A 24,991-nucleotide genomic window follows, 5' to 3' on the forward strand; every position below is an offset into this window, starting at 1 on the left:
TGGGCGTTCTCATGTTGAGCGTCGTTTGCGGCTTCACATACACGCGTTCACATATTCCCAGCCTGAGTGTTCACGCAGTCTGCTTCTTCTTCCATGCGGGTGGACTGGGTGCTCGATCGATCAATCGTCATCTTACCTTATGATCCTACACTAAGACGTTCTAGCCTATGCGACTTCACTACTAGCTTTCGGCTTCACCACGTCGCTGTCTGCTTATTAGCCGTTCACCGATTGGTGCGCATCCGCCGTGCCTTGCATTCCCATAGACTATTCCAAGCTCCACCCGCATTCGTCTAGATGACTGCGTCTCTGTGAGTATGCTAGATAACAGAAAACGCCACTGATGGTTGTTATTCGTGTGAGTATAGCCACGCTTTATTCTGATTGACCCTCGCGAAGGGCGTACCTTGGAGTGGAGTAGCTATTCGCAGCAACAAAGCCTTGGAAGTGTAGACCAAGGCACCTATCTTTCAGGATCGGCTAAAGAAAAAGCAACGACCGAAACTGTGTTCCATACGAGCCTAGACAGTTCCTTACATCATATTCAGGGCGCTGAGGTATGCGCCGCCCAATTAGGCAATCCGACCAACCAGAACCCATACCCCCGTCTCCACAGACAGCGCTGAAAACACCTCTGCGGGACGAAAAATCTGCAGTTACCGCCGGATGACTCGGAGACGCTTTGTTCTGCCCTGAATGTCTCAGTGTATGATTGGTGTGCCTGGCAGGCCTGTTGGCCCTTGGCGGCCCATACTTGTTCGGTAACGGATGTAGGTATGATAAAGAGCTGGACTATGCCGTGGGCCCACTTTGAATTTCCATGTGTTTAAAGTCGACGTTCACCCTCTTTTGTTCTTGATCTACACACACTCCTTGTCACATCACAGTCAAGCTTCGACAGCTTTATCACATTCTTTCCAAACTTCCCTCTCTTGTTCAATTGACGGTCTGGACCTCCACTCATTCATCACTCCATCAACAACACACAGTCTCTATCAAGAAACTTCGCCACACTACCTTGTGTCGCCAACAAAGAACATCTTCAAACAACACCGTTACAGACCCTCTCAATCAACAACATGCTTTCCAAATTCACCTTCGCCATCGCGGCACTCCAGGCTAGCCTTGCCCTTGCTGGCAACGCCATCATCGCCAACCGCTGCAGCTACGACATCTGGGTCTGGTCGATCTCTACCGGTCACGGTGTGCCCGCAGCGGTCCGCATCCCTTCGCGTACCACCCACAGCGAGCCCTACACTGGTACCAGCACTTCCATGAAGGTCAGCAAGACCGAGAACCTCCTCGCTGGCCACCACACGCAATTCGAATACTCCATCGCCGCCGATCAGCTCTGGTACGACATCTCTTTCGTCGACTGCGCCAATGGCGAGTCTGCGTCCAACTGCCCCGGCCACGACGAGGGCCTCGCCATGGATGCCAGCGACGACAGCTGCGGCAAGATCGACTGCGAGGCTGGAACATACTGCCCTTCGCAGATCTACTACGTCGACCAGCCCTTGAAGAAGCTTCAGATCGCCGAGCCCGTCTTCATGTGCCCCAAGACCCTGGGCACCAGCCCCGACCTGTACATGAAGGTCTGCTCTGGCGAGGAGCAGATCAAGAGGAGCGTTGCTGGACGCATGCAGATCAACGGCGAGGCTTAGATAGCCCTGGTGCCGCGCACTTTACGATTACTTCTCCAGCTCTTTTTATGATTACTTCTTACGTTCTTTATACATAAACTAGGGATGGGATATGGGATATACCTTGGGTTACGATTTGGTTACGACTTTGGATGATTCAATGAAACACGTTACGCTTCTACGAACTCTTGATTGACACACTTGCTCTGTGAATTGATCATCGTGATGATTGAGATGGCGGTATATCTTGACGTCGGCTCTGCATCGTTCGTCGTGGTAACGGGCGCTTACTGATACCAGGGCTGTGCCTGTCGCATTCGTGGCGGGGACGCGTCGCATGATACGAGTTGCACATTTGATTTTGGCCGAGTTGTGCCAGGTGGTGCGCTCCGGGGCTGCTGCCAGGCCATGGTCATGGGGATAAGCGAGTCCGTTAGCGCGAAGACCACGTCATGCATTTTCGTGCCCAACTTCATCTCAGCCCCCATTTTGGTGATGTTTCATCGAGTGAGTATGGTTGCAGAGAAACGTACGATACAGTGTAAGCTTTGGGGAGAAGTGTGTTGATGGTTCGAGTCTAGATCTCCTGTACGCGCCAACCGGGTGACAGAGCCGCGCGTCAGGGGCGCGGAGGAAGACGAATACCGATGCGCTTCACCAGATACTCATCAACTCGGTCTTGTCATCGAACTTCGAAACATTACCCGATACTGCGGTCGCTGATGCCTGTTACGACTCGACTGAGCTTAGTCGACGACCGCAGATCAGTCTCCAGTTACCCCACATCTGCACCGAACGAACAAATCTACCCCGAACCTTTGTCCTCTAAAACGCCCCTTACCATTCGGGCTAGCAGTAACGCTCAACATGGCTGGTGGCTGCATTCGCTCGACATGCATATGATTAGTAGTATCAGCAGACGGGGCAACTTGCATCCGCGGGCAGATAATCAGTCTCGCTGCGAGCCTACTGAGGCGATGGTGGAGTGGGGAAGCTGTTGCGAGAGGGGTTGCCGCGGCTACATCGAACTGTATATCTTTCGACGTCTACCATACGATTGTTGATGTACTGGGTGGGCTCATTAAGCAAACCTAGGACCTAGACTAAAATTACAGCATCGAATTTCCTCCATCTAGACGCAACATGACGACGAAAGGTCCGATCGCAGCAGCTCCGATAGCTGAGGTACCTCTTACCGAGGCAGAGGCTCCCAAGTCTACTGTCGATATCAAGACCGGAGAGATAGCAAACAAAGACGAGCTGCCTTTTGACCCGGCAGCGCTCCAAGCAAAGTACCTTCAAGAGCGTGATCGACGATTAGCACGAGACGAAGGTGTAGAGCAATACATACTCCTCGATGGCAGCTTATCACACTACCTGGACGATCCTTGGGTTGAGCCAGGGTTTCAGCGCGAGCCTATCGAAGAAGAGACCGAGGTTGTAATCATCGGCGGTGGTTACGGTGCTCAGGTCTGCGCCGTGCGTTTGATTGAGGCTGGCATCACAGACTTCAGGATCATCGAGAAGGCTGGGGACTTTGGTGGAACATGGTATGTTTTGGTGAACAGCATGCGATCCATTTACTAACAACGAGGGAGGTACTGGAATAGGTATCCCGGAGCGCAATGCGACATCGAATCCTACATCTACATGCCCCTGCTAGAAGAAGTCGGATACATGCCTACGGAGAAGTATGCTCGTGCCAAAGAGCTTCTTAGACACTCGCGTATGATTGGCGAAAAGTACGATCTTTACTCGCGTGCCCTCTTCCAGACCGAGAGCAAGGAGATGCGATGGAATGAAGAAGAGGGAAAATGGACTACGCACACAGCGCGCGGTGACAAGATCAAGTCACGATTCGTGATCCCCGCCGCTGGTCCTCTTCATCGACCCAAATTTCCCGGCTTGAAAGGCATTGAAGACTTCAAAGGCCATTCATTCCACTCCTCGCGCTGGGACTATGCCTACACGGGCGGCGACCCATCGGGGAACTTGCACAAACTCAAAGACAAGCGCGTGGGTATCATCGGTACAGGCGCGACAGCCGTTCAGATTGTGCCTCATCTGGGTGAGTGGGCAAAGCAGCTCTACGTCTTCCAGCGTACGCCCTCTTCGATCGATGTTCGTGGCAATCGCCCGACGGACGAGGCATGGGCACAATCGCTCCAAAAAGGATGGCAGAAGAAGCGCATGGACAACTTTGACAGCATCGTCAACGGCGGCTACGAGAAAGAAGACATGGTATCCGATCGATGGACGGACATCATCCGGTCTCTAATCACCGCCGGCATCGACCCAAACAACCCCGTGGAAGCTGCAGCTAAACGCCAGATAGCAGACTTCAAGAAGATGAACGCTATCCGCGATCGAACCGACGAGATTGTGAAAGACAAAGAAACAGCCGACGCTCTGAAACCATGGTACAACCAGTTCTGCAAGCGCCCCTGCTTCCATGATGAGTACCTACCAACCTTCAACCGTCCCAACGTCACGCTCGTCGATACCAAAGGTCAAGGTGTTGACCACCTCACCCCCAATGGCGTCGTAGCCAACGGCCAAGAATACGAACTCGACTGTCTCATCTACGCCACTGGTTTCGAGCTCGCAAACGAATGGTCGCACAAGACTGGCATCGAGATCTACGGCCGCGACAACCAGACCATAACCGAGAAGTGGGCTGATGGCGCACAGACACTGCATGCATGGGGCACTCGCAACTTCCCCAACTGCCTCTTTGTGCAGATAGTTCAAGCGGCTCTTACGCCGAACTTCATGCATGTCACCAACGAGCAGGCGATTCATTATGCGTACATCATCTCGGAGTGCAAGAAGCGGGGCATTAGGACTGTGGAGCCGATGCAGGATGCGGAAGAAGCATGGACGAAGACGATTGTTGATGGGACGGCGATCCGAGGGGATTTCCTCAAGGAGTGTACGCCTGGGTACTACAACAATGAGGGCAAAGACAGTGAGAGGGAGAAGAGGAATGCGACATTTGGATATGGAAGTCCGGCGTTTATCAAGATCCTGAATGATTGGAGGAAGGAGGATGCGATGACAGGTGTGGATGTTACGTATGCCAAGGACGATGCGGCCGATGCGCTGGCTAGGAGTAGTATTTAAATCGTCCTCTGGGAAAGTGTTCCTTACTCATACATTCCACTCTTGCAAACAAAACCATTCCATAGGTACTTCATGAGAATTGGGCTTTTGAAAAACCAACATGAACACATTCTCCGAATTCTTCGCTCATGTACTCAAAAGGACGCATAAGCTCTCCATGGCTCACTTATGGATATGCTCGTCTCATAGTATCATCTCTTCGATCCATCACTATCCTGGATTATCAAAACCACATAAACATGTCAATCGAAAACTCTGGAGGCCGAGATCATGTCTCCCGAGGTGTGCGAAAAGCATAGATTCAGACAGCTATGTGGGGCGTGGCGGGCGAAACTTCTGCTCATCGATTCTCGGCTTCGCTATCATACTGAAAAGCTCATGACGTTTCTTCGATGTGAACACCGTCGATGCGCATCATAGCCCCTACTACGACAAGTATATTAGGCTGCATTGCTCGCTCCATCGCTCTTACACGCTCACAGACAAGAGTGACACTTCTTCAAAACTAACTGCATCATTTGCATGAGAACCATCAGCTTCAAAAGAATCCGCTGAACAGATTGATGTTTGCTGCGCTCGACTCGGCTTTCCTTAGATTTGCAAACATGCTGTAAATACGCATATATCAAAACCGCACATAGGACTTGACATGTCCGCGTCTCCTTCTTTTCAGAAAATTCAACTCTTTACCGACATGTTCCGCCCACGCCACCTCAGCGCAAGTCATCTCTTGAAATGGAATACGGAGTCGTTGATGTTGTGCCGTCCCGAGCTTCTCTTGATATAAAAGCAACTTTTCCACGCACTCTTCCTCCTCACTTCTTCACCACACCACTGGCGATTTACTCCAAAACGCGAAGACATGAGAATCATGGGTGGTGTCTTCCGAAAATCGATTCACCATTTTGCGATGTGATCGCTCCTGCGCCTTCTTCCACAAAACCCGGGGAAACCTTTACAAAAATCGTTGAGCGAGTCCGTATGGCCTTTGCTTCCTCCCTACTTCAAAATATCTTGGATCGCGTCGACTGCAAAACGCAAGGCCGCAAAGGACATGAACGACGGACCTAAAACTAACGAACTCTTGGTACATGTGTGAGAACAGGCCTCTGCGAACGAACAGAAAACCAAAAAAAAGCGCCTTGCTGTTCGCATGCTACTCGCTGCGTCGACTTCAAACAGTACGCCATTCCTGGTATGACCGTCTCGGCACAGCGCAGCGAGAAAGCTGATATAAAAGCTTCTGTTGTCTTGCTATTCTCTATTCTTCCTTACATTTACTTCTTCCCACTTTACCAAAACGGGGAGTGTGATAGCGAATGAAGAGAACCTCGCCTCCTCTCTTTACCAAATATCAAAAACGCACACCAGCAGTTCGCATGGAGAACGTCTGCCTCTTCCTTCCGCCCATTTCCTGAAAGTGAAGGCTGGGCTCTCCATGAAAAGACCTCGCTTTCCCATTCCCCATTATCCAAAAAATCGTACCAGGATACATCTCATGGGGAAGATTCCGCCCTCCCCTCTTCTATAAACACCAAAACGCAAAAGTCCCAACGCATGGAGAAGACTCTGCCTCTCCTCCTCCATAAAACCAATACCGCCACGTTCCATGAGACGCAGCGTCTCAGCAAAACAAACTTTTAACATTGGGCGGTGTGTGCCGGGTCGTCTGCGAGAAAGTTCCCATCACCATCTTGCCAATCGTAATCTAAAAAAGCCAGCCCAAACTAGATTCATGTCTCTGCGTTCTTCTCCGAGTCCAAAAGTGTGCTCGCGCTTTTGCATGTTCTTCTGTGAGGAGAAAAAAACAACAAGCCGCCTACCATGACGAGCCGTCGTCTGGAATCGAGCTAGTGTCGCTGATGAGGGAGTGAGGCGCATAGTCCCTGTATGGTGATGATGCGCTCCATCATCACGCAATGTTAGCATATCCGAAAAGGAAGAGGGCCTAGACGTGTAATGTGATAGTAACATGGGGTATCATTCATCGCCAGCGCCACTCAATGTGCGCGAAAGCTTCTTCCCACCATTTCGCTCTTCGCTGTCATAATGTAGTATACACGTTTCCATCTCCACTTCCTCTGCCAAGTCTCTCCCCGACAGCCAATCTCCTCAATGCCAGTCCCTACAACGGCGGACTCTCCGGCCGATCAATAGCCAAAGAGAGATAGTAATCGGTCAGCGCATTCATGACGTCGCCGTGATTCGTGTCGAAGTCATCCTCCTTGTCCGCGTAAGCTTCTTCGGCCCACCTCTCCAACGCTGGGACATCCAACTGCATATGCCTGTTGTGAGCATACGGCTGCTGAACGCACTCATATCCGAGGACGCCGATGTCCCAGACGCCAGCGCAGGAGTCGCAAATGAGTGTCGTAGTAGCTGGAGCGATAGGGTTGACGGAGCCGCAGCGGAAGCAAGCAAACGAGCAGCGCTCACATAGGACAACGTCGCTGTTGTCCGTTGTAGACGGGCGAGCAGGGCGGGCACAGTACGTGCACTTCGATTTGCCGGGTATAATGGCGCCTTTAGTGTCGATAGCCTTCCATTGTCGACGCAGTTCATCTGGGATACGGTCTGCGCTTCGTCCCGAATCGCCAACGTCCTCGCTCGTGACTTTGTTGAGGTTGTCCTTGCAGGCAGGGATGTCACACTGAGGGCCTCGCGACGGTGTAAGACCGAGCTGGAACTGCAGTGCTTGTTCGCGGAGGAAAGGCGCATCGATACCCTTATCGAATGGACCAGCGTAGTGCACACCCTGTACGACTTGTCGGATTGGTAGACTTCCCATAGGCGCAACTTGTAGCTGCTGCGTCTGTAATAGATAGTTGCCTTCAGTGATACCGGACTCCGGTGCTAGACGAGTGATGTCGCCATCCTCGTCCTGGATGTCGTCTTGTTCATCGTCTTGATAAGGCATATACCGTAATCTATTTGCGTCCTTGATTGTAGTGTCATCTCTGCCGACTTCAAGCACGTTGACTGAGCCATTGACTTCTCCAACGACAAGCTTGCTATAGTCTGGACTAAAAGCTGCAGACATGATACCGGAATCTGTGGTAATTAAGTCCTTGATGAACGTGTTCTCTTCTGCGCGCGTGACGTCCCAGACCTTGACCACACCGTCGGATGAACCTGAGTAAAGCCGAGTGGCATTCTCGCCCCATGATAAGAACCGTATGCCGGTGTCTGTAATCTCATGCTTGATTCCCTCTTGGAGGGGCATTAGAGAGCTGCCGTGAGAGAGGATGCGCAGAGGATCATCTGGCATACGCGCATCCCAGACATAGACCTTTCCGTCTGTACAGCCAGCTGCGATGAGTCGCTCGTCATGTGGGCACCAGATTACGTCGTTCATATCCAGAGCTTTGCACTCAAACTCCAAGGGACAGGTGAACTTGGTGTCATCTCTTACGTCGTAGAGGCGGACCGTTGAGCGTGTACCGCGATTCACAGTGGAACCTGTTGCTACGCAGCCGGCAGCAAACATTGGCATGCTGGAGCGGTTCGGATTGAAGGTGACATCGAAAATGTTCTTGTTGGATCCATGAATGTTGTATGGGGTCTGCGTTTCGACATCCCACAAGCAGAGATCGCCAGTCATATCAAGGCCTGTATCCTTCAGGTTGGCACCGAAGCCTGCAAGAAGAAGCCCGCCACATGTCGGTTCGAATTGAAGAGCAGAAGGGAGAATCCTCAGATCTGCACGCGCGACAGCCTTGTTTGAGTGAAATTTCGAGTTGGTAAAGTTCCATGGCTCCGCTTCGTCTATCTTGAGTACCCTTATAGCCTTCTCATTGAAGACCTTCGCTGCCGTTGCTATAACACCAGATTTCACAGGGTTGACTGACAAGATATCGATATGGTCTTTCACGTTGAGCTTCGTAGTTAGCATTGGCTGCGTTGCCTCTAGGTCTGTTCTCCAAATACCGATATGTCCGTCGTAACCTGACGAGTACATGTACGGACTGGTATTCGAGAACGCTACCGAGCTAACGGTAGTGTAGAGCTTTGGGTCTTGGGAGGCGAACATGGCGTGACTTGAATTGGCGCCAGACTCAGTCTTCTCGCGAATCTTATAATGCTCTGCTAATTCATGGATTGTGCCATCCACGGCACTACCAAAGAGGAGGTTGTTCGGCCGATTGTACTGCATCGAGTCTGGATCGTCAACAGCCACAGCACCAGCAGCAAAGTGCTCACCGTCCGGCGCCCATGCAACAGTGTGGATGTCGCTTGATGCGCCCGTCCAGCAAGCTGCCGGTCCCATGGTATCCATATACTTGTTCTTGACCTGGTAGGTAAGCGGATTTGACGCACTATGCCAGCCTCTTCTGGACTGGAGGCCTAGCTCACGTTGACGGATGATCGAGGTTGTGGACTGCTTCTGGGTTGATTGCATCTCTGTGTCAGGTCGCGCAGCTGCAAGCCTCTGTATTTGCGGTACTTCTGCAACATCGCCGGCTAATGCATCTTGTACAAAGGCTTGGATGCTGCTCCGATCGCGGCAAGGCAAACGATGAAGGAGGCTTTCGATCAGTCGAAGGATCTGCGGTTCTGTAAAAGCCTTCAAGTTTTCGCGTAGCTGCCTTCCTTTTGTGCGGTGCCGTGATATTGTGGGTGTGGTTCTTCTCGTCAATGCAATAGCCTTCTCTACCGAAGCGATCTCGTCTGGGCTAAAGTCGACATGTACTAGAGTTCCTTGCCAATCGCGACTAGACAACTGGTCCCAGTCCCCTGCAGGCGGGTTTTGTACTGACAGGCGTTGCGAAGTGCTGAGATATGGCACTTTCTTGGTCCTTCCCTTGCGCGACTTCGCACGTCGGAGACTCAATCCTATTTCAGCATCATCTGCATTGAAATGAACGTCTACAGGTTCGTTCTCGACGGCGATCGCCTTACTAGGCAGAGGAATATCGTCCTCTGGAGACGTCTCTGACCGAGCGTGACCAAAATCGTCCGCGAAGGCTTCGTAGTTGTCTTCCATGAACTCCTCTTCGATCCCAGCTGCCGGGACACCCCGCTGCTTTGGCCATGTGTAATTGACTCGCTGTGTCCGACGCGATCGCTCTCGCCGAGGTGCAGAGTCTCCCCCTGAGGAGTAGTCGTGTTCGATTGTCTGTTGAACTGGTAGGTGTTTCGGCACTGCCTGCTCCTGGCGTTTAGGTTGGTGAGATTGCGAAGCGGGCAGGTTGCTCCTCGGCCCTCTTGATGGAGCGCTGGTACTACGGATGGCATTCCAGTCAACATCCGCCTCTGCAGCCCACCGAGGGGGCAAGATCAACGTTGAGGGATCTTGAGATCGGTCCCTCTTATTGAGGAAGGTCGAGTAGCGAGACTGAAGTGCTGCATATGGACGGTAAGACATGTCGGTGTTGTACTCCGCTGTGATTTGTGCCCATGTGAACTGTTTGACCTCTTTGAGAAAGATAAGGTAATTATCTTGGGCCGTATCGAACGGATTCATGGTTTTCTTGCGTCCAGTGGAAGGTGGCGGTGCAGGTACATCCGCGCCCTTAGGGAGGGTAGATGAGTGGAATGCAGCGACTGCTGGCCCGAGACCATGATGGACATTTCCGCTCTTCACCTTGTCCGATGGCTGTTGCGGCACAGAGTCTGCTGAGGACGAGACATCGGACATGACGCTATCTCCATCTTCATCTGGAATCTGCTCCTTTGCAGGGCCCGCGAAGTAGTTCGGCCTTGATGGGACGTTGCCTGCACCTGGCGAAGGGCGACTGCGCGGTCTCCCTGGGCCTCTAGTTGGCATGTCCGCACTCGCTCCATTGTATGCAGTCGCTTCACGGGATTGTTGTTGTCGAATGGCCGGTGCCTGTGACGTTCGTGGTATCTCTCGTGTCGGTGGTGCTGCACTGACTGGACCTGAGCTGCTACCTGGCCGGCGACCAATGTGAAGCGCGCGCGGACTGGATGTCCTGACACCGTTGAGCATAGGCGCAGCATTCGTCTTTAGCGCCTTGTTGATATCCTGAACGGATGGAGCTTTGTTGGCATTGGTAGCGCTGGGCTTCGGTGTGGCACTTGGAGGAGGTACTGCCGCACGGGATTCCGCTGCCCAGGCGTTGAGCTTGTACTTGCCCAGTGTGGCGGCTTGCGCTGCCGGCGGTATCCCTCTGCTTGGAGTCGGCTTCTTTGCAGGTGGTGTTGACGATCTGGAGGCGCCGTCGGATGTCTTGATTCTTTTTGCTGCCCTTGAGTCGGTTGCTCCATTGCTGGGCTGGCCAGGAACCGGCACGTAAGTGTTAGGTGCCAGGCCAAGGCGTCCCATACTCGCCGAATTTGTCGCTTTCGGCATGGTTCCAGGTAGCGGAGGGTATGGGTTTACGTATGCAGGTGCGGGTCGCGTCGTAGGAGGAGGTGGCCGCGATGAGGGTGGTTGAGGCAAGGGCGCGCTCATGGAGGTGAGTGAGTGAGTCGGTGTGGCAGTCGCCAAGGGCAACGAGGACAGCGGGCCCTCGTCGCTCTCTGCATCGTCGTCATCGTAGGTGAGGTCGACTATGGAATGTCGCCAGTCGCTGCACATGTTAGTCGACTCCTTTACTCTATCGCACCGCATGTTCAACTATGAGAAATTACACGATATGACAAGAGGATATCACTACTGAGAGAAGCACTCACCTCATTTCCATCAGTCTCAGCGGCAGGCAACACGTCCATGGGAGAGATGGTGCTTGTCGCGTTGAATGCTTTGCGACCAACCGTGGATCGCGTAACCGCGTACCCCCGCTAGCCGTGGCTTAGCGTCCTGTGGCGTCACCCTTCACCTTAGAGCGGAAATCATCCGTTCTTCTAGTCGCGACATCGAGGGATTTACTCGACACAGCAGCTCAGATTGCAAGTTTTCGTGTGAGCTCTAGATTATAGAAAGTATAATACCAAACAGTCTCAAAGTACATAAACCTCTATCACATCTCCCACTCAATACACCTTATCGTGTTCTACACCCTTATCCATATCGCCCTTGCCCTCAATATCCTGCCGACTATCCTGCACCGCCAATCCCGCAACAACAGTCTCCTCCCCAGGCTCAGCATCCGTCGGCACAGGCGGGCCCGAAAACTCCTTCCTACCACTGATGAAGTACCACGCCACACTAATCGCCGCGAAACCCGCAAAGACCACACTCGCATAGTTCATGGTAGCAGGCTCAACGGGCAGACTAACCGGCATACAGAATAGCACAACAGCAAGGCAGATCCACGCAATCATAGCGATGTTGATGGCGTAGCCGAAGCGGCCGAGCGAGAAGGACGAGTGTTTGACTGCTCTGCGGCCGCGCAGCACAGAGATGAGGATGGGCATGCCGTACGAGGTGGAGAGGCAAATTGTAGCAACGCCGGTGAAGGAGTTGAACGCGGCGGAGGAGCCGAAGTAGATGAGGCCGAGGAGGCAGTCGACGACTGTAGAGAGGACGAGCGCCATGAGCGGGATGTCAAAGCGCTTGTCTACCTTGGCCCAGAGTCGCGAACCGGGGATAGCGCCGTCGCGAGCAAACGCATAGGTGCAGCGTGATGCAGCAGTTAGCGCGCCTGTGCCAGCGAAGAAGAGGATGCCGAGGATGAGGAAGAGGAGGCCGAAGCCGCCGCCTGCACTACCGGTGACGGTCTTGAACAGCAGGCCAATGGGTTGGCCATTGGCGACGTCGAGGAGGAGTTGTACGTCGGGAAGGACGAAGAGAATGGGGATCAGGTAGATGACTCCTGTGACACCGGCTGCTGCGACGGAGAGAACAATGGCTTTGGGGACTTCGCGGGACGGGTTCGAGACTTCTTCGCACATGGCGGCGACCATGCCGTAGCCTGTCAGCGTGTATGCAGCTTGCAGGAGACCGACGAAGAAAGCCCATCCTGATGGCCTAGCAGAAGAGTTAGCCCAACTGTCTCATATTCCATATCAAGACAACATACCATCCACTCTGACTAGCATCATAATGCGCAAACACAAACTCCGCATCCCTCTTCGTATCCGCCATCGTCAACAGCACAACCATGATAACCACCACACTCGTCGCCGTCCAATAAATACAAATCTTATTGATCAGATCGAGATGCTTCGCCCCGAAGATATTAATCGCCATGCAAATCAGCATGACCGCCCAAAACGCGAGAACAGTCTGCCACTCATTCGGCACGAAGTCCTCGTTCCACAGCGTAATAGCCGATAAGATGAGTTGGCCACCGGAGAAATTGATCGAAAGCGTAACCGTCCAGTTTCCAACCAAGGTCAACCAGCCCGTTACCCACGACGCGATGGGCGCCCATTCGCGCGTGGAGAGCATGGCGGACCAGTAGTACACGCCGCCGGCTGTGGGGTAAACAGCGCAGATCTCAGCGAGGGACGCAGCGATGGCGAGCGAGATGAGGGAGACGAGGATCCAGCCGTAGAGCACAGTCACCGATTGCCCGTCCGTAAGCGTAATGTAGAGTGTTGTTGAGAGGCCGAATGGAACGGCCATGATGGCAAACGACATGCCGAGGACGCTCAGCATGCTCAGATTCCGTGGGAGTTCAGATTGGTAGCCCATTTTCGCCAGGGCAGCGTCGGCGCCCGGGTCGTTGATCGAAGCCCGTCTTCGTGTGGCATCTTGTCCTCCTCCTGCTCCGCCTTCGGTGACAGAAACGCTCTTCGCCATGATTTGCCTCGTTGTCCAGGTAGTCCCACGATCAATTCAGAAAACCAACTCTTATTGCGCTTCGATTCCTTGCGCTGCGATGGGAAATGCGACGACCTAGAAACACCGTATCGTGATGTCGCAACCTCGGAACCGTCCAGTATAAGAAGACAAAACAACACCGCGATAACAGCGCGGCAGCAGGGCTATAGCATCAGTCAACAGGATAAGGAACACGAAAACCCAAGATAAAAAAGATGACCACGCGAGCGCCGCCGAATTCCCCGCAGCTGGCTCAAGCCCACCAAAGGGCTAGACTGACTAATACTAATCCTAGCGGTCTTGGGAGCTGGGAGAGCTGCGAATGCGACGCTGCAATCGTTCGCTCCACAGCACGAGTCGGAGTCGGGGAGATAGGCGTCGACAGGGCTGGCTAGCTAGCTGTGCTGATATGGCACCGAGAAACTACCCACCCAACAACATACATACACCACACATTAAGTAAGCGACAACGATAAGAACAAGACTCGAGTCCACTGCACGATAGCCATGCGCGCAGCGCGTGTAACAATCGCGAGCCAGACCCTGGCGATACCGACCACGCGAAAGCGCATGTCACCGATCAACTAGCCGGACAATGCGTCATCTCCGTAATCGGGTGTGTTTGCCGTTCTTGTGGGGTCGACCACCGCCAGCCCAATCGGCCCCCAGTGGGCCCCAGCCAGCAACAGCTCCGAGCAAAAGGCCGTTCTTCGTATCTTTTGTGGAGGGAAGAAAGTGGACAGGCTGGGGCCGCCCCCCGGGGTGGGACACACGACACGTTTATCACGACATCGCAGGATTGCTGCGATACACAGGTGGTGGTGCGCAAGATAGGTTAGAATATGACGATAATATAATAGTACAATTGTATTTCCCGAGAAATGGGCTCGGGATGCGAGACTAATGCATTTACTCCTTCTAATGCAGGAACACCTGTATGCCGCGCCCGAATCCTTCATGACAACCATGCTGTTCATCCCTGACATGTGCGTCCTGATAACGGTCGTCTATCTCCCTTTTCCATATCTTGATCGTTTCCCGTAACGTTTTTACTTGGCCATGACATCAACATAGCGTCCACCCTTCTTCTTCTTACCCGCCGGGCCCTTCCTCGCCTGAGGTGCGCCGAGCAAATCGTCAATACTACTAGCATTGCTCATACCAGTGCCCGGTCGCGATGGCGGCCCGGATGCAGCACCGAAGCTGGGTCTAGCCAGCGTAGGTGGCTTGGGTCCAGCGAAACCCTCTTCGTCGGATTCTGGGATGCCGGGTGTAGACGCGCGGGAGCCTGCTACACCCATTGGCGGCGGCAGCGACGACGAGCGGGGGTTGGAGGTAGGTGGACGCAGTGCACCTGCGCCGGGAGGACCCATTGGCGGTGTGGGTGCGGCGCTACCTGAGGCACTTCGAGCTCCGCCGCCGGGAGGTCCAGCACGTGGAGGCGGTGGTGTTGCAGCGGGCTTACCCGTGTCTGCCGCGCCGCCCTTCTTGTTTACCCACTTGCCAAGATCTGTGTCGTAGTAGAAACTGCTCTCTTCTCCCAGCTTGGCCTTGATGGGACCAGGACCGGCGTTGGGATCTTTCTTAAACCACCCAGACAGCCATCCTCCCTTCTTTGCTGCTGCGGCTTCCTTGTCGCGTTGAGCGTCTGCTTCGGCGGCTTTGCGGAACGCCTCATCTGCCTTTTTGTCTGCATCTGATTTGGAGCTGCTGCCTCCACTAATCTTCAAGGCCGAGGCGCGTGCAGCGAGGTCGTCATCGTCGTCAAGATCCATAAAAGATTTCTTCTTTGATATCTGCTTGTCATCTTCCTTGTCATCCTCATCCGGATTGTATGGCTGGTACGCAGGGGGCTCAAAGGTGGATGACGATGGTCCGTATCGATCGTAGGTGAGCTCGTTTGCTGTCGGCTCATCTGAGTTCGCTTGAGGCTGATAGCCACCAAATGCAGGGGCCAGGGAAGGCTCTCCGACAGGTGGTGTGGGCATATAAGGACTACCGAAAGATGGTTGAGCTGGGCTGTACTCCGGGCGAAGGGGTGAATACGACTGTGCCTTGGCTGCCGTGCGTGCACTCGGTGGGCTCAGTTGATTTTGAGTTGGGCTGTACACGTTTGACGTGGGTGTCATAGGCATGTAGGTGTCAGATGCTGCGCGCACGCCGAAGCTGTCGTTCGATTCCATCGATGGCCGACCTTGAGGCTCATAACGAGATCGTTGCTGCTCCGAAGATGACCTTGGCGCGTACGCGTTCGATGGTGCATACCTAGAGTTGCCGGGGACAGGTGGTTGCGTTGGCGCGCCATAGCCAGACATTGCACCATAGAGATCCGTGCTCGATTGTGAGGGCGTGAGGGATGGGCTATTACCAGCGATCTTAGCGAAAGGTCCGTCTGGCCCACCAGACTTGTTGGCTGTGTTGTCCTCGTCGTCTCCTGCAATGAAGCTGTTGAACTTGGATAGAAGCGAGCTTCCAACCTTGTCCATGCTAGGCTTCGAGATCCACGATGACGATCCATCCTTCGGAGACTGCGACAGTCGCTTGCTCAGATCGTCAAGACTGGCGATGAAAGCAGCGTTATAGTATAGCGAGACTTGAGTTGTAGCCTTCATTGCCGCCGCAATGGCATCGCAATATGCCTGTGCGTCGGTCCGGTACCCGTTCTCGGCGAGTTGATACGCGTGTGCAAGTTTGTAGTTTTGCAAATGTGGAATGACATACGAGCCGCTCGGCGATGACAGCGACAGGGCGAACTCGTACACTTCGGTCAGCAATATTGGCTCCATCTCGACACCCATCTCCAGAGGGTTGAGACGATGATCAGCGCTGATCAGAACAAGATCAGCCTGCGGATCATCGACTCCGCTGACTTTCAAAACCGAACGCGCGATGATGAAGCACACATGTGCAGCTTCAATGCGACCGTATTGAGCCAGAAGCCTTCCAAGCGAGAGTAGCGCTGATGCGTCACCTTCGCTGCGGTTGTTTAGAATCAGCGCAACTGTCTCGCGCCACTTGTCTAGACCCTGGAGTGCGTTCTGGGTTGCGCCGACACCATCAGCGCTGACCATCTGGAATCCGGCACGAGCCGAAGCAGGTACCAATTCGTCAATACAGTCCTCGTGGTTACCAGCAAAGACTTCGTACAATACAGCCAGCGCCTGGTTGTTGCGTCCGGCCTTCTTGACTTCTTTCCGAACGAATTCTTGGACTACCTGCTTCCATATGTCCTTGCTGAGAGTAGAAGACAGCAGCATCGCATGGCCCCATAAGCGCTGGTCGACAGCATGCCAGACAGCCTTCTCGCGATCACCCTTGACAAGCATGCCCTGCAAATCTTCAACAGCACGGGGATCGATGGGCTCTGCCTGCAGGTTGGAGGTGTTAGACCTTGAACGTCCGACAATGTCCGCTGCTGTCGAGTATGAACCGGCTTCGTCAGATGTTTCGTCACCTGGAGGTAGTAGCAGCTTCTTGACAGCGGCTTCTGCAGGAGTACCCTCCAATTTGCCATCGTTATCGACTAGTGCTTGCATGAGTTTCCAGAGGAGAATGCGATCATCCACACGCTTCAGCTCGTCTTCGCTCATAGTGTGTTCGAGTCCTGGCTCCTTAGACTGGGTCTCAAGCGCTTCGACTTTACGGCCAAGCCATGCTGACACATCCTTCTTCTTGCCCTTGGCCTTGAGGGGACCAGGGAACTTGGCAACGTCTTCTGGCAGAGGGAGAACCTCCTTGACACTCTGGATGCGAATCTCACCAGGGCTACTCTTCATCATCGGCGCTGATCCGCCACCTCCGTAGCGAGGAATCTGCTTAGGGAAGCTCGTGACAACATTGCCTCCTAGGCCCCATGTGAACACAGGATGACCCTTCCATCTTTCGAGTGGGTCTGCCGAGCGCTCGTCTTCGGGGACAATGAAGTCGTAGTTGACTGACGCCTGTCGACGATGGGGGATGACGTTGACCGAGCTTGAAGCAGTAGGCCGGCCGCCGTAGACTGAAGACGAAGGCATCATACTGTATGCAGGCTGCTTCATAGTCGCTGTTGGAGATTGTGAGTGAGAGCGTTGTGGGACGGCCGGCTGGGCTGGCTGGTATCTTGGTGCATAGCCATCGGTCTTCCGTGGTGAGCCGACTGCTGATGAAGGTGTACTCCTTAGAGGTGGCGTCTCTGACCGTCCAGTAGGCGGCCTCGAACTCAGAATTGGCTCCTGCTCTTCAATCTCGCTAACCTCACCCAGTGGGCTTCTGAATGGTGGACGGGGCATTCCATCAGCCGATTGCGTGACCTGATGGTTTGGAGGATATTGAGCATTGTTTTCGGGGGCTTGTTCCTGCTGATGAGGCATGCTATGAAAGGCTAGCGGGCTGGAAGTACGGGGCGCGAAAGGCTGTGAAGGAGTCCGGGTCAAGTTGTTATGCGGCTCGGACTGATAACGAGCATGAGGCTGTCCTGGCGGAGGCGCGGGCGAGTATCGCGGGTTCGCCGCTGGTGCACTTGGGGGTGCAGGAGAGTACCGTGAGTTGGCAGCTGGTCCTGACGGAGGTGGAGCGGGAGAGTATCTGCTCGTGGAAGGAGGCGCTTGCACTGGCTGAGGAACGGGAAGACTGTTTGTTCGCGCAGGTACCGATGGCTGAGTAGGGAACATGGCCAACTGTTCTGGTTGCCTGAACGGAGGAGGAGTAGCGACTTTGGCAGCATCTGGGATGAACTCATTCCGTAAGGACGAGGTTGAAGCGGTGCGCTCCTTTGGAGGAAGTTGCGGGGGAGGATGGCTGACTGGAGGTTGAACAGGCATATTCGGTTGCGGGGTGTAGCGTCCAGATGGGCGAGGCTTGGAAGTAACAGGCAGTTCGGCGAAGAAATCACTCGATGGTGATTTTGCTGTGACCGCGGGTTTTGGAGGTGCAGCCGGTGGTGGCATGCCGGTCATCTGAGACCGCATGGAGTGGCCTGATGAGGGTGGAGACAGACTAGCAACTGACATGCTCGACGACAATGGCGGCCGCGGAGGCCCCGCGTTCGAAGACATACTGCTAGTTCGCGGGGGTGGTGGAGTTGGCTGTACAGCAGACACTGTTGTTCGAGGAGCTGGTCGCTTTCGGGTGGTTACGATGTCTTCCGGCAGATCGTATGGCGAGGCATAACCTCCTTTGGACTTGTCTACGAAACTTTGCGCTGAACTCGCCATTGGTGGTCGAGGTGGTTGCTGCTGCTGTTGCTGTTGGAAAGCCATATTCCGTCCAAAGCCATCATAAGCTGGTGCCACCGCGGGCTGCGACTGAGGGGCATATGGGTTCGCTGCCGGGGCAAGTGCGGGTGCGACTGCAGGAGTTTGAGGAGCATATCGGCTTGCAGTTCCTGAAGGAGCGGCTTGCGTGGGTTGCTGTGCGGGTGCTGGCGCTTCATCATCGAGGAAGCCTTCGTCGTCGCTCAACTCGATGACGGGTGCTTCTTCTTGGTCAGGCAAGAAGTCGTCGTCCAGGTCAAGATCCAGATCCCACTCGTTCTTTTCGGGAGCTTTTGTTTCGGCCTGTACCACATGCGCGCCAGGACTTTGGTCTACCGCCTGCGCAGGTTCGATCTGCTGGCTCGCGCCCAAACCAAAGAAGTCCTCCTGCTCTTCCGAATTACCCCAGTCGATGTCGGCTCCGGTATTCCCGCCTACTGTGGTATTTCCGATAGTGTCATCTCCGACTGTCGTCCCAACAGCCTCCGCCACGGGTGTGTCCAGAGGAGGTTCTTGTGGCTTCCCACCAAGATCGAAGGGGTCGTCGCCGGACGCGCCCCATTCATCTGCCTCCGTGTCTGCTACCAAAGGCACTTTGACACTATCCGTCATAGCATCCTCCAGAGCTGTAGTCTCTCCTTGGTGCTCGTAGTTCTCCTCGGGATGCTGTTCGGGTTCCGCCTCTTCTTCTGAACTTTCCTCTGAGCTTTCCTCCCGTTGTATCTGCGCTGCAGGTCGCGAGTCTTCGCTCTCCTCTTCGGAATCAGAGTCTTCCTCCTCACTAGATTCGGCCTTTGCTGGTGTCGGTTGTGATTCGGTAATGCTGAGTGCTTGCGTAGCACTAACTAGATGTTCGTCGTCGGCGCCGTCTGCTCCACCCTCCAGGGGCTCGAGATGTTGAGGTGCTTCTGCGCTTGGTGGCGCTTGTGTTGTGTCATCGCGCGCAGTAGACTCGTCGGTCTCTGCAGCTTCGGGAGCGGCCTTGGTTGCAGGTACCGATGCGATTGGTGCAGCTACTGCAGGCCTGGAAGGAGTCTCCTCGTCCTCGCTCTCCTCTTCTGATTCTTCATCATCGTCCTCCTCCTCATCCGCTTCCTCACTGTCATCCTCTTCCTCGTCGTCTTCCTCTGACGACTCTGGTTTGGTTTGTGCGAACTGGTTCGTGGGTTTCGCGCTAGGTGGTGCACTCGCTTCCTTCTCGTTGCGCAGTGCGGGATTCCATGATGCGTTCGAGGCTGTGGAGGGGGTGGGAGGCGCGCCACCGTAGGCGTAGGAAAAGTTGGGGCCGTCTTCGTCCATTACGGGATAATTAGGTAATTCAAAGGGTATCTACAAGTACTGCACAGGCAGTCAGCACTGGAATTGGGGGTCCGTGGCCAGAGGGTTGGGCCTCGGTCGGGGTGGTGAAGCGAGGTCTGACATGCCACGGTAGACGCCTCGTGGGACAAAATATGCAAACCGAGGAGGATTATGCAGGAGAGAGGAGTTTGTGTAGACGCAAGTGCATATGACTGAGCGTGAAAGGAAGTCGCAACGGTGACTTGAACGCGAACCGCAAGAGGCGTAATCGCCATCCCTTTCTACGTCAGAGACGGAGAACATGGCTACGTACCTCTAGAGAAGCAGAAGAGCATGGGCTCTGCGTGTCGCACAACTGCGAAAGACGCGATCTTCGTCCAGGAAGGCAGCGAGAATCAAATATCGGAGGCGATCCCCGGGCGCATCGTAGGTAATGTGGCAGGATGGGTGGGAAAGCGATCTGGCCAGCTGTTCCTGCGCCCAAGGTTGGACATTGAAACGGCCCGCCGCGGCAACCCTGTCCTCTAGCCACAGCCCTGCGCCTGCGCCACACAGCTATGAGTGACGCGACGTCGAGACACATATTGATGGACTCTACAATTCACATACCACCTTTCCCTCTGCGACACCTACTATTCTCGGGGACTACGTCATATACCATCGACACGGCCCAAACAGCGCTCGGCCGCCGAAACAAAACATCGAGTCGCCCAGACAGCCCATTCAGACACCCCCGAAACGCCGCGGACCCCCGAAGGCAACCCTCGCAGCCATAACCACACCCAGCCCGTCGCACATGAGGCGGAACTAGCCAGCACCCCCTTCGCCCGCCCATGAGCCATGGCCGCTCCCCACCAGTACCACCAGCCGAATGCGCCAGACGAGGACTCGGACCTAGAACTCGACCTAGAGGAGCTGGACCCTCTGGCCTCTCGCTCCCAGTCCGCCGCTACACCACCACGGCGCCAGTCCAAGGAGCAACGACGGCCATACCATGAGCTGGGCGCGAGGATACCGCTGAGGAATCTCAGAGTCGGCAGGCTGCGCGCGAGCAAGAAGAAGGAAGAGCCGGAAGAGGATGACCTACGAGGGCTGCTGGACGACGATGAAGGGTCCAAGAGAGACTCTGCTGGCAGTTATGGCCAGTCGGGCGATGATGACTCGCCGCTCTTGCCTGAACAGCACACACCACGGAGAAGACGGCAGCCACCACCGAGCGCTCTTTCCCGCCTGGGCTCCAACATGCGCCTGCCCAGCTTCCTCTCGCGCCAGAACAACGCCCCCATACAGTTAGGTGACGACGCCGGAGAGTCGGATGCCGACGAGGAGCACGATCCGACCACCCAGCGCACCATCTCCGTCGGCCAGCTCCAAACCTCGAGATTTCCCGCAAATGCCGTTTCGAATGCCAAATACACCCCGTGGAGTTTCCTCCCACGCACCCTCTACAATGAGTTCTCCTTCTTCATCAACATGTATTTTCTGCTCGTCGCCCTATCACAGGTCATACCCGTCCTCCGAATCGGCTACCTGTCGACATACATCGCACCGCTGGCTTTCGTCTTGACGATAACGCTGAGTAAAGAGGCTATGGATGATATTGCTCGACGGCGGAGAGACGCAGAAGCAAACTCGGAGGGTTACACCGTTCTGAAGTTTGAGGAGAACAGCCTCGGGAACGGCGTCGCGCCCGGAAAGAACTCGCAGAGGAAGAAGCGCCTGAGGAAGCAGCCCAAGGACGAGGGTCGGTTGGCAGACATCGATGACGAGGAGCAGCGACTTTCGGGCAAGGGCCTGGCGACATGCACCTACTGGGAAGTTGTGAAACCCTCTCGGAGTCTCAGAGTTGGAGACGTCGTGAAACTCGGCAAGGACCAGCGAGTTCCTGCCGACATGGTGCTCCTCAAGAGCTACTCCAGCGAAAATGCAGCACCTATTGAAGATGATACCAAGGCGCAACGTTCATCGGCTGCGCTTATTGATGGCATGGACACCGGCGACACGGCCAAGGTTGACAGTGCCACAGCTTCTGGAACCTCGGGAGAAGCCTTCATTCGAACAGATCAGTTGGACGGTGAAACCGACTGGAAGCTGCGCCTGACCTCGCCACTTACACAGAATCTGGATATTGGCGAGTACACCCGGCTCCGCGTCGTGGCCGGCAAACCGGACAAAAAGGTCAATGAGTTCTACGGAACCGTTGAACTGCCACCCAAGACACAGCGACATTATGACCCTCATGATAACGAAGAAACAACATCCCCCACAGAAGTGCAATCAGCACCCTTGAACATCGACAACACCATCTGGGCGAATACTGTCGTCGCATCAAGCTGCAGTCTACTGGCTGTGGTCGTATACACCGGCCCACAAACTCGTCAAGCGCTTTCTACATCGCCTTCAAGATCCAAGACTGGTCTGCTTGAATTAGAGATAAACTCTCTGACCAAGTGGCTATGTATCTTCACCCTCTCGCTCTCTTTCATCCTAGTGGCACTCGCGCGATTCCAGGTCATCGAAGGCCGGCAATGGTGGGCGTCAATGCTGAGATTCCTCATTCTGTTCTCCACTATTGTCCCAGTAGGTCTGCGTGTCAATCTCGATATGGGCAAGTCGGTCTATGCATGGTTCATACAGCATGATGAAAGCATCAAAGGCACTATCGTTCGGACTAGCACAATCCCAGAAGACCTGGGTCGCATTGAATACCTGTTGAGCGACAAGACAGGTACTCTGACACAGAATGGTATGTTCAACCATGAAGTAATCTCGGCACTACTAACAGTACGTAGAGATGGTCATGAAGAAGATTCACGTCGGCACAGTCTCCTACGCAAACGAGGCCATGGACGAGGTATCATCATACGTTCACCAGTGCTTCACACCACCCGCCGGAGAAGCCCCATCGCTTGTCACGCCTTCCTCTGCATACATCGCTCCTCTCACCTCAGCCACTCGTACGCGCCGAGAGATTGGATCCCGGGTCCGCGATGTTGTGCTAGCCCTAGCCCTCTGCCATAACGTAACGCCGACAACGGAAGAAGATAATGGAGAGACCGTGACTACATACCAAGCCTCATCTCCCGATGAGATTGCCATCGTCAGATGGACCGAGGCTGTTGGTCTGAAGCTCCTGTCTCGCGATCGCGAATCTATGACCCTTCTATCGTGCGACAGCGGGAACACTGTCGTCAAAGTGCGCATTTTGAATGTCTTTCCATTCACATCAGAAGGCAAGCGCATGGGTATCGTCGTGAAGTTCTATCAGGGTCCAGCATCATCACCCACTGATGATGGTGGCGAGATATGGTTCTACCAGAAGGGTGCCGACACCGTCATGACCTCTATTGTTGCCGCCAACGACTGGCTCGATGAAGAGACAGCCAATATGGCGCGTGAAGGTCTCCGAACACTGGTCGTTGGTCGCAAGAAGCTCTCCACGCAGATCTACCAAGATTTCTCCACCAAGCATGCTCAGGCCTCACTTGCCCTCAACAACCGCGACGCCGCCGTCGCCAGCGTAGTAAAAGATTACCTGGAAAATGATCTAGAGCTTCTCGGTGTCACCGGTGTCGAAGACAAGCTCCAGAAAGACGTCAAACCCTCCCTCGAACTCCTCCGCAACGCAGGTATTAAAATCTGGATGTTGACAGGCGACAAGGTAGAAACAGCCCGCTGCGTAGCCGTCTCCTCCAAACTCGTAGCCCGCGGCCAATATGTCCACACCATCGCCAAGCTAAAGCGCAAAGACCTCGCTTCTTCCTCCCTCGACTTCCTCCGCGGAAAACTAGACGCCTGCCTCCTCATCGACGGCGAATCCCTCGCGCTATTCCTCCAACACTTCCGCCAAGAATTCATCACCGTCGCCGTGCAACTCCCCACTGTCGTAGCCTGCCGGTGCTCACCCACCCAAAAGGCCGACGTCGCACGCCTCATCCGCGAGTTCACGAAGAAGCGCGTATGCTGCATCGGCGACGGCGGCAACGACGTCTCCATGATCCAAGCCGCAGACGTAGGCGTCGGCATCGTAGGAAAAGAGGGCCGCCAAGCCTCTCTCGCAGCCGACTTCTCCATTGAGCAATTCTGCTACCTCGTCAAACTGCTCGTCTGGCACGGCCGCAACAGCTACAAGCGCTCCGCCAAACTAAGTCAATTCGTCATTCACCGCGGTCTCATCATCAGCATCTGCCAAACCGTCTTCTCCATCGCCAGCAGCTTTGAGCCCAACGCTCTGTACAAAGACTTCTTGCTCGTCGGCTACAGCACGATTTACACCATGATGCCAGTGTTCTCTCTCGTGCTCGATCGCGATGTCGACGAGAGCGTCGCGAACCTCTACCCGGAACTGTACGCTGAACTCAAAACAGGACGTAGTCTGAGTTACAAATCTTTCTTCATATGGGTTGCAGTCTCTGTCTACCAGGGCTCCATCATACAAGGTCTCTCTCAGCTCCTCATCGGCGTGGGTACATCCACAACACCGCCTGCGGCGCCTGACCCCACCTTCCTCAAGATGGTCAGCGTCAGTTTCTCCGTGCTTATCGTTAATGAGCTTGTTATGGTGGCTATGGAGGTGACGACGTGGCACTGGATCATGATTGCTAGTATCGTGGGTACGGCGGCGATTTACTTTGGTTCTGTGCCGTTTTTGACGGAGTACTTTGATCTTGAGTACGTGGGCAGTGTGGCGTTTTGGTGGAAGTTTGCGGTTATTGCGGCGATTAGTCTTGTGCCACCTTATGCGGTTAAGTTGTTGAGGAGGACGCTTAAGCCGCCGAGTTATAGGAAGGTGCAGGGTGTGTAGGTGTATGCATAGCAGGAGTTTGGGTCTGGGGATGAGCAGAATTTATTGTTATCCTTAATTGTCTGCTTTTTCATGTGTTACATACATTGAGTTCCTTGGTGGTGCTGCTATCTGCTTCGTTGATCTGACTGTCCTGCTCAATGGGTAAGGTGAAACCTTTGTTCCTTTTGAGTTCCGCCATATAGTTCTGCAGCCCGATGCGCTTCGCATACAAGAC

The 24,991-nt window shown here is 54.3% G+C and overlaps 6 protein-coding genes across 6 annotated transcripts; 3 read left to right on the forward strand and 3 right to left on the reverse strand.

The window, feature by feature from the left end:
- Positions 1–1,079: 1,079 nt before the first annotated feature.
- On the forward strand, positions 1,080–1,664 carry J4E78_010560 (uncharacterized protein; the record flags this gene model as incomplete). The annotated part of the gene is made up of 1 exon (XM_049371136.1): positions 1,080–1,664. The coding sequence occupies one exon, from the start codon at positions 1,080–1,082 to the stop codon at positions 1,662–1,664; it is 585 nt and encodes a 194-aa protein (XP_049217174.1).
- Positions 1,665–2,786: 1,122 nt separating this feature from the next.
- Positions 2,787–4,766, forward strand: J4E78_010561 (uncharacterized protein; the record flags this gene model as incomplete). Its single annotated transcript, XM_049371137.1, has 2 exons — positions 2,787–3,193; positions 3,242–4,766. 2 exons carry the CDS (start codon positions 2,787–2,789, stop codon positions 4,764–4,766), a joined length of 1,932 nt encoding a protein of 643 aa, XP_049217175.1.
- A 2,125-nt stretch (positions 4,767–6,891) lies between these two features.
- J4E78_010562 (uncharacterized protein) lies at positions 6,892–11,407 on the reverse strand (the record flags this gene model as incomplete). The annotated part of the gene is made up of 2 exons (XM_049371138.1): positions 6,892–11,299; positions 11,403–11,407. 2 exons carry the CDS (start codon positions 11,405–11,407, stop codon positions 6,892–6,894), a joined length of 4,413 nt encoding a protein of 1,470 aa, XP_049217176.1.
- A 295-nt stretch (positions 11,408–11,702) lies between these two features.
- Positions 11,703–13,416, reverse strand: J4E78_010563 (uncharacterized protein; the record flags this gene model as incomplete). The annotated part of the gene is made up of 2 exons (XM_049371139.1): positions 11,703–12,639; positions 12,692–13,416. The coding sequence occupies 2 exons, from the start codon at positions 13,414–13,416 to the stop codon at positions 11,703–11,705; spliced, it is 1,662 nt and encodes a 553-aa protein (XP_049217177.1).
- Positions 13,417–14,486: 1,070 nt separating this feature from the next.
- Positions 14,487–19,970, reverse strand: J4E78_010564 (uncharacterized protein; the record flags this gene model as incomplete). Its single annotated transcript, XM_049371140.1, has 1 exon — positions 14,487–19,970. The coding sequence occupies one exon, from the start codon at positions 19,968–19,970 to the stop codon at positions 14,487–14,489; it is 5,484 nt and encodes a 1,827-aa protein (XP_049217178.1).
- An 840-nt stretch (positions 19,971–20,810) lies between these two features.
- J4E78_010565 (uncharacterized protein) lies at positions 20,811–24,774 on the forward strand (the record flags this gene model as incomplete). The annotated part of the gene is made up of 2 exons (XM_049371141.1): positions 20,811–22,716; positions 22,763–24,774. 2 exons carry the CDS (start codon positions 20,811–20,813, stop codon positions 24,772–24,774), a joined length of 3,918 nt encoding a protein of 1,305 aa, XP_049217179.1.
- Positions 24,775–24,991: the final 217 nt, after the last annotated feature.

The sequence above is a fragment of the Alternaria triticimaculans genome (assembly GCF_023758025.1).
Source record: "Alternaria triticimaculans strain BMP 0046 chromosome Unknown scaffold_34, whole genome shotgun sequence".
NCBI classification, from domain to species: domain Eukaryota; kingdom Fungi; phylum Ascomycota; class Dothideomycetes; order Pleosporales; family Pleosporaceae; genus Alternaria; species Alternaria triticimaculans.